The 16,702-nt window shown below is 42.6% G+C and overlaps 1 protein-coding gene across 1 annotated transcript in view; it reads right to left on the bottom strand.

Annotated features, from left to right (window-relative positions):
- Positions 1–273: 273 nt before the first annotated feature.
- Positions 274–16,702, bottom strand: part of LOC141743098 (mucin-5AC-like) — a 56,847-nt gene continuing 40,418 nt past the window's right edge. The window contains 19 exon segments of the mRNA XM_074586821.1: positions 274–505; positions 1,041–1,146; positions 1,761–1,818; positions 2,636–2,764; positions 3,715–3,837; positions 5,265–5,399; positions 6,194–6,225; positions 6,588–6,688; positions 6,998–7,067; positions 7,283–7,461; positions 8,439–8,637; positions 8,983–9,166; positions 10,958–11,208; positions 11,389–11,563; positions 12,414–12,763; positions 12,851–12,979; positions 12,982–12,991; positions 14,397–14,456; positions 15,480–15,578. Of these exon segments, the coding sequence (XP_074442922.1) occupies positions 274–505; positions 1,041–1,146; positions 1,761–1,818; positions 2,636–2,764; positions 3,715–3,837; positions 5,265–5,399; positions 6,194–6,225; positions 6,588–6,688; positions 6,998–7,067; positions 7,283–7,461; positions 8,439–8,637; positions 8,983–9,166; positions 10,958–11,208; positions 11,389–11,563; positions 12,414–12,763; positions 12,851–12,979; positions 12,982–12,991; positions 14,397–14,456; positions 15,480–15,578 (2,622 nt within the window).

Here is a 16,702-nt window from a genome sequence, read left to right as displayed (position 1 = left end):
TGTACAGCACTTCTCAGAAGACAAACAAACTAACAGAAATTGTCAAAATGACCTTATGCTGTACCTCTCAAGGTGTAAAAGAAAAGACATAAAAAACAATGGGAGATATATTGGTAATGAAAACTGATATAGTGTAGACAGACATATTGAGTTTGCACACAGAAAATATCATCTATTCATGACAAAATTTAGCTGCTTTTGACACTTTTGTATTTTTTCAAAGTTTTTTTTTAGTCTTATTTTCAACCCTTTTTTGACGACTTCTCTCTAGTTCTAATTTTTGACATTCACTTGTTCCTGAGAGGCTTTTATCTGTTTTGTTGCCTGTTGGGTGCTGTCTTGGGGAATGCACTCAGTGTTCATACAGCTGCATTTCTCCACATAGGTGTATGAGTGATCAAGGTAGGTTCCGTCACTGCATGTCAGAGTAACCTTTCTTTGGCTGGTCTTGATTTCCTGACAACATGAGCATTTATGTTCCATCGTGTTCGCCTCTGGAGAATATCTGATTGCAAAACAAACAAAGGAAGAAAGATTCAGAAATTATGTGAGAAATACCACTGCTCCTCCCACTCATTACTAAATATAACCAGAAGCTGTGTGATTGCATGTAGGACTATTGCTAAATATCACCATTCTTACAGTACTGTGGTGAAATTTAAGTAAGTTGCCCCTCATTGTGAAAATGGGTGGATGGAACTCTTCTTTAAGGCACAGAAATAGTAAATTAATTAATCCAGATCACATATTAAGCCAGTCCAAAATGGGAGAATAGTGAGAAACAAATAACCTCACTTTTACATGGGCAAAATCAAAACTTGCCTCTATTCACTATGACATTGAACAGGTTGCTAAAACATTGTAAGTCTTATAATTAAGCTAATACAACATCATGTCTGTTAAACATTCTAGTTAGCACAATCAAAACAGCTGATGACTGGGTAGGTGTTGGACATATTAGAAAATCACTTGTGATTTGCTTTATGTAGCTAGAGTAAAGAGTAGAAGACAAGAGACTGCAATTATCTTATACCACTTACCGTGAGGAAGCATCACAGCTGCCTTCACAGTATGTCATCTCAACAGGTGTAGGAGATACACATCCATGATATTTGATGACAATAGTAGTATTGTGCTTCATGCAACCTGAGGTTGTCACAAACCAAGGGAAAACATGTTAAAATATATGTGCATATAAATAGATATCTGTGTATGATTGTAGTAGAAAACTGTAATGGATGAAACTAAAATAGGAAATTAGGTCACAGTGCATTTCTCTTTTAGTTGCTAAGGGCCAAATGATGACTCTTGCTGCTTGTGTTATCAATGAATGAAAAGTTCCCTTTTGCTGACGCAACTTTGGTGCAGGATGCAGAAATAAAGAGCAGTACTGTGGCAACTGCTCAATGCACACCCACTTCCCAGGACTGGTTTCACTTTCTTCCTTAAAGAGGAACGGATCTATGGAAGTTGGAGAATAGTCATAGTCCTCTGCCTCCCACAAAAAGGCTAACGTTTGACACAAGGGGATGGGAAAGTTCACCATATCCGTGTTTTCCAAGGCCCTAAAGTGCATGCTGGAAATGTTCTGTTCCTTTCATTTTCCACCTGTTTCCTTTCTCACCCCAGCGTGAGGCAGTAGTCCCAAACTTGGTCTGTTCACCTCATCTGTCTGTGCATCTACCATGCAAGATGGACTAATATACCTAATAATTATCATATTATCATTACTTACTCTTAACAAAATTATCATTACTTACTCTTCAGATTTTTTTGGCACTTTTTACAGCAGCCATCGTCAGACAGTGTGATGTCATCCTTGAGTAGGAAAACAGAAAAAAAACCCTTCAGGTTTCATATCTACATACTAAAGCAGAGACTTTCCCTGCTTCCTAAGTTTCTCTGGCACCAGGAAGTTCTTTGTATTGACATGGAATCTAATGTCAAGCAAGGCTAAATATTAAGGGCATGTAGCTACTTCAATTTAATACTAATAAGAGTTCTTTGAAAGCTGACATTGAGGAGGACTGAAACTGCTTTACTGTCATCAGAGTTTGGCAGTAAAACTTCAGAAATAAAGCTTGTAGCACATGTGGGATATTTTGAGTGACCAAAGTCAGTACAGGTGAAGGATTATGTCAGACAGGGTGACCGAATTAATGAAATAACCGACTCCACAGATGTGTAGGGCTGGTCCTAATCTATCCTGGGCTGTATTATGTTGAATGATGTTGTGAACTGAAGTAGCTTATTTTCCTTCACCTTTTCGTTCAGTAAATGAATTCTAAAAAAGAATTTATAATCTTAAATCATTTAGGAATACAAATCCTATTATTTTTTCAATAAGATTCTTGCTTCTAGGTCGCCTGACACTTTTAGGAATCCAAAACATTATGCTGTACCCTTTTCTCTAGTGCCCAATTCTCAGTGAGGGTTGATGTATCACCCATCTTCATTTTGAATTGCTTTTTTGAAATGAAATTTGATGGGGACCAGATTCATAGAGGGTAAAATGAGAGCTACATCCTGTGTGATGCTTCTGCTAGGTATTTTCCTTGGACACCATGATCCTTCTCTTAGTGGTGTTAGCCACTGCAACCTTTTCAAACATGAGAACTGGGAGAAGAGTACTTACTGGATCACAGTCTTCAGGGTTAAAGACAGGACAGCTTTTCTGTAAGACGACTTGAATGAACTGGTCATCATATTTTTCACACGTGTGAGTTGTACAGTTATCACCAGGTGGGTTCCAGTATTCCCCAACCTGAAAGTAGTTGAAATTAAAGTGAGTAAAAATCTTACATAAAAAAGAAACACCACCCCCCTGCCCAGTGTCTTATAATTACTGCCTACTGTGGTTTGATTACTCCGAAGAGTTTCCTTGAATTTCAGCTGATAGTTACTTGTCATATTATCATTCTGCTGTAAGTCTTTTTCATTAACCAAGTGAAGAGGCTGTATTTTTATCTGGATAAGGACATGCTTTTTGTATGAATAGGATAAGTATGTGTACTCATTTGGAGAGATTCATTTGTTTCACTGGTTTTGTCATCAGAATTTATGGGTATGTCCATTCACATACATGGCAGAATTTCTACTCGCTTCGATAACTCATCCTGTCCTAAAGTTCTCAGCTAACTTGAGATTGACTGTTTGGAGCAGAAAATTACCTCTATAGATAAAATTATCCTTCGAGCAAAATGGGTGCTATATTTTCAGAGCTGAAGGCAAATAAGGGCCCACAGCTTTGACCTATATATTTTTCTATGTTGAATTCTGAAAGCCGTTGTTCAGTATCACAGTTGCTTCCAGAAGTCCTAATTAGAACTGGAGTTTCATGGCTCAAGGTACTGTTCAAACTGTGTGAGACAGTCCATTCCCTGCCTGAATAAGCATTTGTCCAACATGAGAAAAGATGCAGCAAATAAATGTGACAAAGACAAGGAGAGGAAAGGGTAAAAGGAATAGCAGGGTTCACCAAAAGTGAACTAAACCAGGCATAGTTACCTGGAGCACGCGTGTAATGTTGTCTCCCACAGTTGCTATACAAGCCGCTGCCTTGCATGTGCCGCAGCACTGTCCAGGTATCTTTGTATACTTATAACCCTGTTTTGAAAGAAATAGAGAGGAAATGACATTGAGTCACAAAACTGTCCTTAACTGGTGGATATCGAGCTGTAGGGTAGGAATTACTGACACCAAAATATCACTCACCGTTGGGCAGTATGTGTCACAGGTAACAGTCTTGCACTTGACAGTAGTGTGGTGAGGGCTTGGGTAAGAGGATTCAGAGCAGGTACATTCTTCACAGGGGCCTGACGGAATGACAGCTCCAGGCTAGGGGACGTCAATACAAAAGTCATTATTAGTCAGTAAAAGCAAGTTACTTTGTGTATGTATGTCACAGAAAATACAAAGCTGAATGATGTATGGGCTAAACTATCCTTAAATACAATTTTCGTTGTTCTATTTAAGCAGAGTTTCTGTTGTTCATAATATCAATTTTGGAATTCAGTTTTGTGAACGCAGAAAGGAGAGCAGAAAATGCTTTTGCTTGGAGCGAGGGTGTTGATATGCTGACCTCAATTAAATAAGTTTTATCTCAGGCCTTTCTGCAAAATATGATCCATGGTAGGAGTCTCAAAAACATTGTGTTGTGAACCTATGTGAAGGTGTATTTTTATAGTGAGTTACTCTGTGTACTTACTGCATAGTAGGTTTCATTGACTACACAGCCATGTCCTGTAAAGAAGGAAGAAAGATGATGTCAATAGAGGTGTAAGTTTTAAGAAGCAGAGGTATGTGAAAAAACTGCTGCTTTATTGGCCCAATATGATAACACAGATAATTTGCATCTTTCTCTTTCAAGGTTTTTGCATTCATAAACTTAGGAAAATATAGCTGTGAATAACGCATGAAGAAGGTGCATAGTACTTACTGCATTCAAAGGTAGGACAGCATTTTCCAGGCTGCATTGTTGTGACTACTTCCTGTCCCTCTAAGCACGGGGGGGTGGCCTCAGGGCAGAGGCTTGTGTTGCAGTCTGTTTAATGCGAGAGGATATAGAAAATAACAAACTCAGAATTTTTAAATGAAAGTAATTTTGTTTTGTGTGAACTTCAGAAGTTTCCCCATGGGGCAAGTATGGTGGTGTTTGCTCAAGCTAGTTTAATGCCTAATTCGGTATATTTGCCCGGCTATTTTTAAAGTGAATGGGCTTTTCCATAGCCTTTGTAAAACAAAGCATTGTCTGAGAAGTGTAGAGTGGTGATTGCTGGGAACAGATATTTCCAAAAAGAAATTTGTGCCAGCTGGGAAATCTGGTGACTCTCAGAGGTTCAGGATTTTTTCTGAGCAATTTTTAAATGGTCAAGACCTTTTTTTTTTGTTAAGATAATTTTTTTTATAGTGGTCTTTGAAACAGAAAATGCTTTGTCTAGTTTTTCAATACTGTTTCAGGTGGTGGCAGTATTTAAGTTTTTCAATGTTAATTTATAGGAGATTTCCATTTTTCTGTGTCTATGTGAAATATTTTCACCTTTAACTTTGTTGTGTTCAGGCATCTAGTAAATGCTCTGCAAGAAGATTCTAAGAAGTGGGATGAGGGAGAACAGCATTATGAAATCAATGCAAAGTATTAAACAAATAAGAAATTATTGCTGTAGTTCCCCAAAATAAATACAGTATATTCCCCACATTAAAGAACTAAGACAGTACTTACAGCACTCAGTCCTGGTACAGCATGGATCTTCTGGTATCTGTACCTGAACAGGCATATAACCTGGTTCGTCACAAAATACTTGCTGTGTCAGAGAACATTTGTGTTTTGTACAGTGCACTTTAAGAGTATTTTTGTCACAGACACATTCCTGGCAATCTCTTGTCCATTTCTCTCCTGGCTATATAAAGAAGAAAAATAAAATAAAATAAGAGAAAAAATATGTATCAACTTAAACCGAAATAATTCTATTTGTTTCTAGCTGACTTATTCATGGATACAGTGATACCTGATTATACGAGCCTTTTTATATTTCTAGTAATTTTAGATTTTATAAGAAACCCTCAAACTGAAACTAATTAGGGGAAGATAGGTTCTGAGCATGTTCACACAGCTATAACTTTCTATTTATTAGTAGTGTTAGTATGAGGGATACAAGAGGTCTAAAGGAGAAGTGATTGAGCAGTGCGTGCATTTTTGAATAAGAAATTATCATACGACATACTCATTTGCACATTGAGTTACAGAGAGAAATTTCTATAGTTTGTATGCAGCTGAGGAACTAAGAATGCAGACTATCAACATTATCAGCAATAGGTAAATTTTGTTATCCCTCTGTCCCTTCATCTCTAGTAACTTTAGGGAGCCAAATTTGTGGAAATAAAGAAGCACATATGCCAAAGTTCCACTACTGCTATCTATCTCTTTTTTCTTTCTTTCTTTCTTCCTTTTTTTCCGGTATGTGAGGTGATGATTATTGAAAGAATATCCCATCACTTACTGTTACATTTCTTAGGGAGTAATGTGGTTTCTGCTCTGGCACTCATAATTATTTTTAAGACTCAAAGGGAATGAACATTTGGAAAAAAACAAGTGTCTCCTCCAACCTCAGCAAAACTTTGCTTTTGTGAAACATTAAGTATCCCCTTGCTTCCTTGTCTGTGCTTGATAAACCACATTGATTGTGATACTCACCTCTCTGGATAGTCCATTTGGTTCCCTACAAGCTGGAAAGAAAAAAAAAAAATCAGAATGGAGATTTACACCACTGAAAACTGACATAAAGGAGTAAATTTGTGCAGTTTCAAATAGAAATACTGTGAAGAGAAAACTAACAAGAAAATTAATATGCAGTCCATTTTTTTCTGAAATGTAGAGTTCTACCACCTTGGTAGGTCTCGTGTAAGGAAGGAAGGTGGAAAAAAGGTAATGCTGACTGTTATTCGATTTTTAGATGGGGAGATTAAAGGAGTTTAAAGAGGCTGATTTGCCTATAACTGACAATGTAGAAGAGGGCAGTAGAACACAGGCCTCCTGACTGTCAATCCTGATGTCTATTTATTCCCCAAACTAGCTACAGATTACTTACAGCATTCAGAGACACAGATGTTGCTGTTTTCACTCACGAGTGTCATTCCTTCAGGACAGAAACATCCTTCAGTTACTCCATAGCCAGGAAGCTCAACAAGGCTAGAGTGGGAAGAATGTACATATTTGAGTACAATGTTTTTGTGGTGAAGCAGGAGAGAGAGCAGCATATGTGGAAGGTTGCCATGTCAGATACGAGGGAGACAAAAGAATTTACATTTTTTGAAGTGCAACAGGAAATGTATATTCATGAAGCTGATTGATATATATAAATCTTGAATAAATTATCTAAATTCTCAAGACATTTCGTTATGAAGTTACTCCATTTTCTAAGGAAAGTAGATAGGTAAAACAGAAAAAAAGAAAAATATAAACCGTTGTTTTGAGAAGGTTTTTTTTGTCTTTCCATACCTTTGGTCACAGGTAGCAGAACTAATGGGCCCACATGGCTTGTATACCATGTTTGACGCACAGTTGTATGCTGTATGGAAAAAGAAGAAAAAAGGTCAAAAATTGACAGTAGATGCATTTTTGCAGCAAAAGTGACTACAGCTTTGCCTTCTTCATCTGCAGCTTCTGTGATGTTGCTGTGTTTTTGTAAACGGAAGTGAAGTGATAGATGTAAGGTGTGTTTACTGAATAAAATACTAATTGCTACCATTTCTCACACACATTTTTGAGCTCTGCAATACTTACGGCATGTATTGTTGGTCTTTCCTCTCCAGTCAATGCAGACACCTCTAGAAGCACACTCTGTAGCATATATCTCCAAACTGGAACACTGCATGGATTCATCTTCTATGCGACATCCATCAAAAACACAGCCTTTGAAAAATGGTTCCGGTGGTATCACGGCATGGCATTCTGCAAAAATCCTGCAGGCAGAAAAGAAACCAAAGCCCATTTCTGTTAACCAGTCATTATATAAAATCCGGCACTTCCCAGCTAATGGCACACGAGACTCTGCTTCAGGAAAGAATGTATTATGAGAAAAAAACCTCTAAGAATGGCCAATACTCTGGGAGACAGATTGAGGAAGGGAAAGGTTAGGAAATTTGAAGCTCCTTTTTATTATTTTTTTTCCCCTCTAAAAAGGCTAATGGTCATAGTGTTTCTGTAGGTATACACAACTTTTCATCAGTCTGACACCAGAAATTTCATTAAAAAGGCAACTGCGTCAGATTGAGGGGAAAAGGGATGATAAAAGTAGCTGAGAGAGAGAAAAATTGCACACACAATAGCTCATAACTTATTAGACACTACAGCAAGCATGTGTAAGGGGCCTTTGTAAGTGACCCAGCTGAAAAATCACTTTTGTTAGAGCTCACACAAGTATAGGAAATACTGCTGGAAACAAGCCTTTGCGCTTTTGGAGCTCCATGCTTTATATAAAATGTACAAAGAATGAAGGACAATTTTTGGCTGAGATGTTTCTGTCTGCTCTATTAACCTGGTTAGTAGTCAGGTACTTTATGGTTTGTACTGAAGGCCCACTTTGAATTTAGAGTACAGTCTTTACTTAATAGTGTAACTAAGAGCGGGTGAGAATAGTCTGGAAGGTAGGTAGGGAGAAAGATACCATAAATCTGTGTGGTTGCAACCCAGCAAGTATGGATTTTAGTGCTTGCTGCATCCCTGATTTTCTGACTTCACCTCTGCTTGCTCAGTTATCTTTGGCATGCAAGTCATTAAAGAAGAGCAGTTTCTTTTGCAAAGGCCTTTTACTGTATATATCCTGTCATTAAGCTGACATTTTCAGCTGTTATCACATGCTAGGGCTATAGTTCTTACTCTTCTTGTAAGATACTGAGACAGTTTTGTCTAGAAGGAGTGAATTCATTTTTTTTCTTACTCGCTCCAGATAAGGTTGCAGAGAGGAGGTGTTTCACAGTGAGGCTTTGGTGAAGGTGTCGTTACAACTGGTGGTATTGGTACTCCATGGCATGACTTGTTGTTATCAACGATCCAGTGATGAGCCATTTGGGGACAGGAAGAAATGATCTTACCACTTGGTAAGCGGCATTCATCTAATTTGTTATTTGTACATGTTCCTGGAAGAGACAAACTATGTAAGTTTCATAAGACCCATCAGAGATGCACAGTACATGATTGTGCTGATATCACATTTAGATGTGATGTGCTAATGAAATGTATAAGGTGCCTTGCTTCATAGGGAGTGCTTTCTTTACAGTTACATGAACTTTAGGTTAGGGAAAAACGCACAAACCTAAACCAACCAGAAATACTGAGTTTTTGATCCTACAGAAGTTGAAAAGCAGAACTCTTTTCATTTCCATTTTACTGCTGTTTTAAAATTTCTGTCAATAATGAGATTGCATAGCCAGAGCAGATGAGAATAACCATGGTAGGGTGGGGAATGGGTGCATCTGTCTTACCACACTGTCCTTCGGTGTTGTTGCCAAATTTGCTGTATGGGAGTTTCACGGAGAAAATCAGCCCACTAAAGGTGATGGTTGCACCAATCTCTGGTATTTCAACAATCATGTTGATGCCAAGTGTGGAGAAAGAAATGCCATCTTTTTTGAAGCCTGGTTTGACAATCTTCTTGTTGAAGTACATCTGAATGCGGGGTTACAAAAACCACAACTTCAGAATAAGCACTGCTTCTGGCTGATTGTTTTAAATAGTGTGGCTTTTAGTCTTCATAATCATGCATAACACCGTATTGTTGTGCATCACATCCAATACCCATCGGCATCACAATATTAATATCTTATTAATATCTCAGCTTGTATTGCTATATTGCTACAGTGTGATAATAATCTAAGTGGCCTCTAGGTACGATGTTTGTGCGGATTGTGTGTGCTAATGCACAGCATTCTAAATCCAAGTATTTTCTTTGTAACCCTCATCATTTTGTTTATTGTAAACATTTTTCATATGAAAATGAGTGGTAGTTTTCTTTAACTCCAGAAATATTCCTGCCATTATTATGTAATAATTTTGCTGCAAAATCACACTATCCCTATATTACATGTTGCTTGGCATTGGAAGAGTTGTCTGAATTCGAAATGAAGTCAAATTTCCCTGGTGCCAATTTTATATAGTAGTCATATTTTTTTGTTAATCTAAGGTGTTCCATTTGCAGTCTCTGTCTTATATGAGCTAATGAAGGTGGACATACTTGCTTAGTAAGTTTTTGTCGTGAATTATTCTGCAACTTTCTCCTCATCGAATTGGGATACAGTAAGAGTTAAAACTGTCAGTTACTGTTTTCCTTCACAGGGTTTTCTTTCAATGGACTAACTATTTTGGCATACCTTTCTGACTGTAGGTAAGGAGAACTTGGCATGGCTCTGTAGGAGGAGAGTGCATATTGGGGCAGACTTTTCCTCCTCCCTCTTTGTGTTCTCTAATCAACTAATAATTTCCCCAGTGTAACAGTGAGACTGACTTTGCATTTTCACTGGCTTGCGAGCGCTAGTGAATGATCACGAAGGTAAAGTGACACCCCCAGTTACCCCTTTTCACAGAATCACACAGAATCACAGAATGGTTCAGATTGGAAGGGACCTTAAAGATCATCTAGTTCCAATGCCCCTGCCCTGGGCAGGGACACGTCCCACTAGACCGGGTTGCTCAAAGCCTCATCCAGCCTGGCCTTGAACACTTCCAGGGATGGGGCATTGACAGCTTCCCTGGGCAACCTGTTCCAGTGCCTCACCACCCTCACAGTAAAGAACTTCCTGATATCCAATCTAAATCTCCCCTCTTTCAGTTTGAGGGCGTTACCCCGTGTCCTATCATTACACTTCCTCATAAAGAGTCCCTCCCCATCCTTCCTGTAGGCCCCACCTTTCTTCAGCTATACATCCCTTCCTGGCAGGCAATTGGACGGGGAAGCATGTGATGGCTCTGTTTGGTGCCTGAAGTTCCTTATGCAGAGGAAGCAGTGCCTAGTCATCCAGCTGCTAAGGGATCTATACCCATGTTCTCCATGAGAGAAGAATCATGCTTGTGATATGCATTCATGTTTCTTCATAATGTCTTTGTTTACATAAGTGAATAGCACAATGTACTAATTTTCATGAAACATGAATCAAGCACCAATGTAAGCATTCCTTCTGTCTTCTTTCTCTATCAGCTGTATTAGTCTGTTTCCTAATGTTAGTTATATATACTTATACATGCACATACTATATTCATATCTGCATAGTGCTAAGCCGTTTCTGACATTTTGTTCTTAGAAACTGGTATAATCTTCTTTTTTTATCCTAATGATACTCTCTGCCTTCATCACCTCCATGATATGATATTCTAACAGACTATATTTCAAATGAGAATCAGTAAGATCTATGGACCTTATTTCTTTTTTGAAAAAATACAGAAATAAAAAACTTAGTATTTTACCACATTGGTCATGACACCATTCATGAGTTGACGGGTCAGCACCACTTCTGCAGATTTGTAGAAAATAATAATGGATTTAGGGCAGGAAAGTCCATCTTTTGCATCACAATAATAATTGTCAATGTAAACACGGAAGTTGTCGTATTTAGGTACAATCTGTTTCACCAGGACGTAAGTGCAGTTTTCAAGGAAAGTATAATAGGTTCCATCAAAAGTAATATAATGAGGATCACCCCATCCACTGCACACACCTGGTAGAGAGAAAATATTTAGAAGATTAAAAATAAAATTAGTGTAGATCTAAAAACTGAGAAACTGAAGTGAATTTATACAATTTATAGAGCAACCCTAAGAAAACAAAATGCCCATATAATCTGTGAAAAGTTTTACGTTTTGCAAAAAAGGTTGTTCCTTAATCTACTGGTGCTTACATTGACACTCATAATGGTAACAGCAGCCGTTTTCATCAGGTACCAGTATTGCCGGATATTTGTTCGCACAGGTAATTTCCTTTACAGGTGGGCAGTGCGTTGGAATTACTTCTACCTTGTTGTCTCCCTTACACACGAGTTCTGTACAGTTGGTTAATTTGTATCTTTGTCCAATCTGCAAAATGAACAAAAATTGCTGTCACAGGAGTTTGCAAACAGATATGAACTTTACTCATCTTTTTAGTTTAATGGTATATTGTTTCCAGAAATGGTGGTGTTGGAAAGGAAATTAATATGTGTTACTTCTCTTCAATTGTGGTAATAGTGATTTGCAATGTTGACCAGAGGTATTAATAATTCTGACCATAATATGGAGGATCAGAAACTGGTTTGTTTTCCAAATCTGAAGCAAATACTAAAATGAAAATCACTAGTAGGACAAGGTTGTCAACATACTAAACAATTAATTTTTTAATGCTAAAAGGAAGTGGGAACCTTAATTTCAACTGTTTCTTCTTCATGAGGAGCTCTTCTGAGGTTTGGGGAGATAGATCTTAGGTTAAGGGAACTAATGTCCTTTATACTTGCTGTGCATACTGTACATGCCTGTCAGCACAGACCATCACTATCGAAAAAAAAAAAGAATGTGTACAGAAGTGCAGATAAGAGGGCAAGAGGACAGAAACAGATAAAAGCCTGCACAGTAGCTTAAATGTTTCTATTGAGTGAAGAAAAAAAATGCACAAGAAAACTTCCTCTATTGTTTCAGTAAGAAGGTTTGTTATTTATACAATGCTGTGCATCAGAAAGTGTTTGACTAGCAATAAATTCAATAGAAAAGATTATTGTAGCTTGCTTTCCCAGTATGAAAAAAAATATAAAGAAGACGTACAAATTTTATCACGTGTATATTGCTCATCATCAGTAGCACTTATTCTGGCGATCTGAACATAGAAAGTTTGAAGACTGCAAACAGTTTCTTTCTGGTGTCAACCTAACACTGATGTTATTAATCATAACATAACAAAGAAACTACATACTTGTAGGGGAGGGTAAGTAGAAGACACACAACCGTGAAAAGGAACTCTTCTAGAAGTGGTAGGCAGAGGAACTGAGGTTGTTATGGTAGACCATTCAGGGGAAGTAGTGGTTAGAGGAGTAGTAATGTGACAATATGCAGTGTGTCGTTCAACTGTACACGTTGGACTACAGATGGCATAAAATCTACATCCATCACTATCCATTTTGTTGTAAATCAAATCCCCTAAAAAAAAAAAAAAAGAAAATAGGTTACTATACAACGATAAAAAACACAGAAAAACCCAAAAATTAATCAAGGTACTGCAAAATCCCAAGAAAAAAATTGGAACATATTAACGAGAAAATAAGGAAAATGTGATGAAAAATAAAAACCAAGTGTTAAATAAAAGATATCAAGAACGATGAAAACAGGTAAACTAACCAGGTGAAAAAATAGCATCCCCAATTTTACAGTAACATGGTGTTAATGCAGAGGTAGAAGTGCTGCTGAATAATGGTTCAGGTATGGTAGTAGTTGTGATAGTGGGTCTGGTGGTGGGCAAGGGTGTGGTGACGTGGCAATTGTAGTTAGGAGTGCAGCAGAGGACGCGGATCCTGTAGTTGAGGCACATCTTAAATTTGCCAGTCTGGTCTTCGTTCTTGCACACCAGTCCAAAGTTGACGTCGCACTGCACGACCTGTCCGACGTGTTGGATGGAAACCTCGGGGTAGTCCTCCGCCTGGCACTCGATTTCCTTTGGCTGTTGACAGACTTTCTTCCCGGCGGCGCGGATGTGCTGGTAGGTTTCGAAGTCTCCCTGGCTGGGTCCCGCAGAGGGGAAGTCGACGTCGAACCATTCGCTCCAGGAGCACACTTCGGGTTCACAGGTGGTAGTGGACGGGGTGGTGGTGCGGATCTCGGTGGGGTGGGATGTGGAAGGTGTTGGCGTGGGGCTGGTGGTGCTGGTGGAGGTTTGCGTTGTGGTTTCCGTGGAGGTGGGCTGCGTGGTGGTGGTGGAGGTCAGGAGTGTGGTGGAGGTCGTGACTGTGGTGGAGGTTGGGGCGGTGGTGGTTGATCTGTGGAAGGTGGTGATGGTGGGGCTGGTGGTGGGCAAGGGTGTGGTGACGTGGCAATTGTAGTTAGGTGTGCAGCAGAGGACGCGGATCCTGTAGTTGAGGCACATCTTAAATTTGCCAGTCTGGTCTTCGTTCTTGCACACCAGTCCAAAGTTGACGTCGCACTGCACGACCTGTCCGACGTGTTGGATGGAAACCTCGGGGTAGTCCTCCGCCTGGCACTCGATTTCCTTTGGCTGTTGACAGACTTTCTTCCCGGCGGCGCGGATGTGCTGGTAGGTTTCGAAGTCTCCCTGGCTGGGCCCCGAGGAGGGGAAGTCGACGTCGAACCATTCGCTCCAGGAGCACACTTCGGGTTCACAGGTGGTAGTGGACGGGGTGGTGGTGCGGATCTCAGTGGGGTGGGATGTGGAAGGTGTTGGCGTGGGGCTGGTGGTGCTGGTGGAGGTTTGCGTTGTGGTTTCCGAGGAGGTGGGCTGCGTGGTGGTGGTGGTGGAGGTTGTGACTGTGGTGGAGGTTGGGGCGGTGGTGGTTGATCTGTGGAAGGTGGTGATGGTGGGTCTGGTGGTGGGCAAGGGTGTGGTGACGTGGCAATTGTAGTTAGGAGTGCAGCAGAGGACGCGGATCCTGTAGTTGAGGCACATCTTAAATTTTCCAGTCTGGTCTTCGTTCTTGCACACCAGTCCAAAGTTGACGTCGCACTGCACGACCTGTCCGACGTGTTGGATGGAAACCTCGGGGTAGTCCTCCGCCTGGCACTCGATTTCCTTTGGCTGTTGACAGACTTTCTTCCCGGCGGCGCGGATGTGCTGGTAGGTTTCGAAGTCTCCCTGGCTGGGCCCCGAGGAGGGGAAGTCGACGTCGAACCATTCGCTCCAGGAGCACACTTCGGGTTCACAGGTGGTAGTGGACGGGGTGGTGGTGCGGATCTCGGTGGGGTGGGATGTGGAAGGTGTTGGCGTGGGGCTGGTGGTGCTGGTGGAGGTTTGCGTTGTGGTTTCCAAGGAGGTGGGCTGCGTGGTGGTGGTGGTGGAGGTCGTGACTGTGGTGGAGGTTGGGGCGGTGGTGGTTGATCTGTGGAAGGTGGTGATGGTGGGTCTGGTGGTGGGCAAGGGTGTGGTGACGTGGCAATTGTAGTTAGGAGTGCAGCAGAGGACGCGGATCCTGTAGTTGAGGCACATCTTAAATTTGCCAGTCTGGTCTTCGTTCTTGCACACCAGTCCAAAGTTGACGTCGCACTGCACGACCTGTCCGACGTGTTGGATGGAAACCTCGGGGTAGTCCTCCGCCTGGCACTCGATTTCCTTTGGCTGTTGACAGACTTTCTTCCCGGCGGCGCGGATGTGCTGGTAGGTTTCGAAGTCTCCCTGGCTGGGTCCCGCAGAGGGGAAGTCGACGTCGAACCATTCGCTCCAGGAGCACACTTCGGGTTCACAGGTGGTAGTGGACGGGGTGGTGGTGCGGATCTCAGTGGGGTGGGATGTGGAAGGTGTTGGCGTGGGGCTGGTGGTGCTGGTGGAGGTTTGCGTTGTGGTTTCCGAGGAGGTGGGCTGCGTGGTGGTGGTGGTGGAGGTCGTGACTGTGGTGGAGGTTGGGGTGGTGGTGGTTGATCTGTGGGAGGTGGTGATGGTGGGTCTGGTGGTGGGCAAGGGTGTGGTGACGTGGCAATTGTAGTTAGGTGTGCAGCAGAGGACGCGGATCCTGTAGTTGAGGCACATCTTAAATTTGCCAGTCTGGTCTTCGTTCTTGCACACCAGTCCAAAGTTGACGTCGCACTGCACGACCTGTCCAACGTGTTGGATGGAAACCTCGGGGTAGTCCTCCGCCTGGCACTCGATTTCCTTTGGCTGTTGACAGACTTTCTTCCCGGCGGCGCGGATGTGCTGGTAGGTTTCGAAGTCTCCCTGGCTGGGCCCCGAGGAGGGGAAGTCGACGTCGAACCATTCGCTCCAGGAGCACACTTCGGGTTCACAGGTGGTAGTGGACGGGGTGGTGGTGCGGATCTCGGTGGGGTGGGATGTGGAAGGTGTTGGCGTGGGGCTGGTGATGCTGGTGGAGGTTTGCGTTGTGGTTTCCGAGGAGGTGGGCTGCGTGGTGGTGGTGGTGGAGGTCGTGACTGTGGTGGAGGTTGGGGCGGTGGTGGTTGATCTGTGGAAGGTGGTGATGGTGGGTCTGGTGGTGGGCAAGGGTGTGGTGACGTGGCAATTGTAGTTAGGTGTGCAGCAGAGGACGCGGATCCTGTAGTTGAGGCACATCTTAAATTTGCCAGTCTGGTCTTCATTCTTGCACACCAGTCCAAAGTTGACGTCGCACTGCACGACCTGTCCGACGTGTTGGATGGAAACCTCGGGGTAGTCCTCCGCCTGGCACTCGATTTCCTTTGGCTGTTGACAGACTTTCTTCCCGGCGGCGCGGATGTGCTGGTAGGTTTCAAAGTCTCCCTGGCTGGGTCCCGAGGAGGGGAAGTCGACGTCGAACCATTCGCTCCAGGAGCACACTTCGGGTTCACAGGTGGTAGTGGACGGGGTGGTGGTGCGGATCTCGGTGGGGTGGGATGTGGAAGGTGTTGGCGTGGGGCTGGTGGTGCTGGTGGAGGTTTGCGTTGTGGTTTCCGAGGAGGTGGGCTGCGTGGTGGTGGTGGTGGAGGTCGTGACTGTGGTGGAGGTTGGGGCGGTGGTGGTTGATCTGTGGAAGGTGGTGATGGTGGGTCTGGTGGTGGGCAAGGGTGTGGTGACGTGGCAATTGTAGTTAGGAGTGCAGCAGAGGACGCGGATCCTGTAGTTGAGGCACATCTTAAATTTGCCAGTCTGGTCTTCGTTCTTGCACACCAGTCCAAAGTTGACGTCGCACTGCACGACCTGTCCGACGTGTTGGATGGAAACCTCGGGGTAGTCCTCCGCCTGGCACTCGATTTCCTTTGGCTGTTGACAGACTTTCTTCCCGGCGGCGCGGATGTGCTGGTAGGTTTCGAAGTCTCCCTGGCTGGGTCCCGCAGAGGGGAAGTCGACGTCGAACCATTCGCTCCAGGAGCACACTTCGGGTTCACAGGTGGTAGTGGACGGGGTGGTGGTGCGGATCTCGGTGGGGTGGGATGTGGAAGGTGTTGGCGTGGGGCTGGTGATGCTGGTGGAGGTTTGCGTTGTGGTTTCCGAGGAGGTGGGCTGCGTGGTGGTGGTGGTGGAGGTCGTGACTGTGGTGGAGGTTGGGGTGGTGGTGG

Source organism: Larus michahellis, chromosome 4 (assembly GCF_964199755.1).
Source record: "Larus michahellis chromosome 4, bLarMic1.1, whole genome shotgun sequence".
Lineage (NCBI taxonomy): Eukaryota > Metazoa > Chordata > Aves > Charadriiformes > Laridae > Larus > Larus michahellis.
This window is presented reverse-complemented; position numbering and strand designations above follow the sequence as displayed.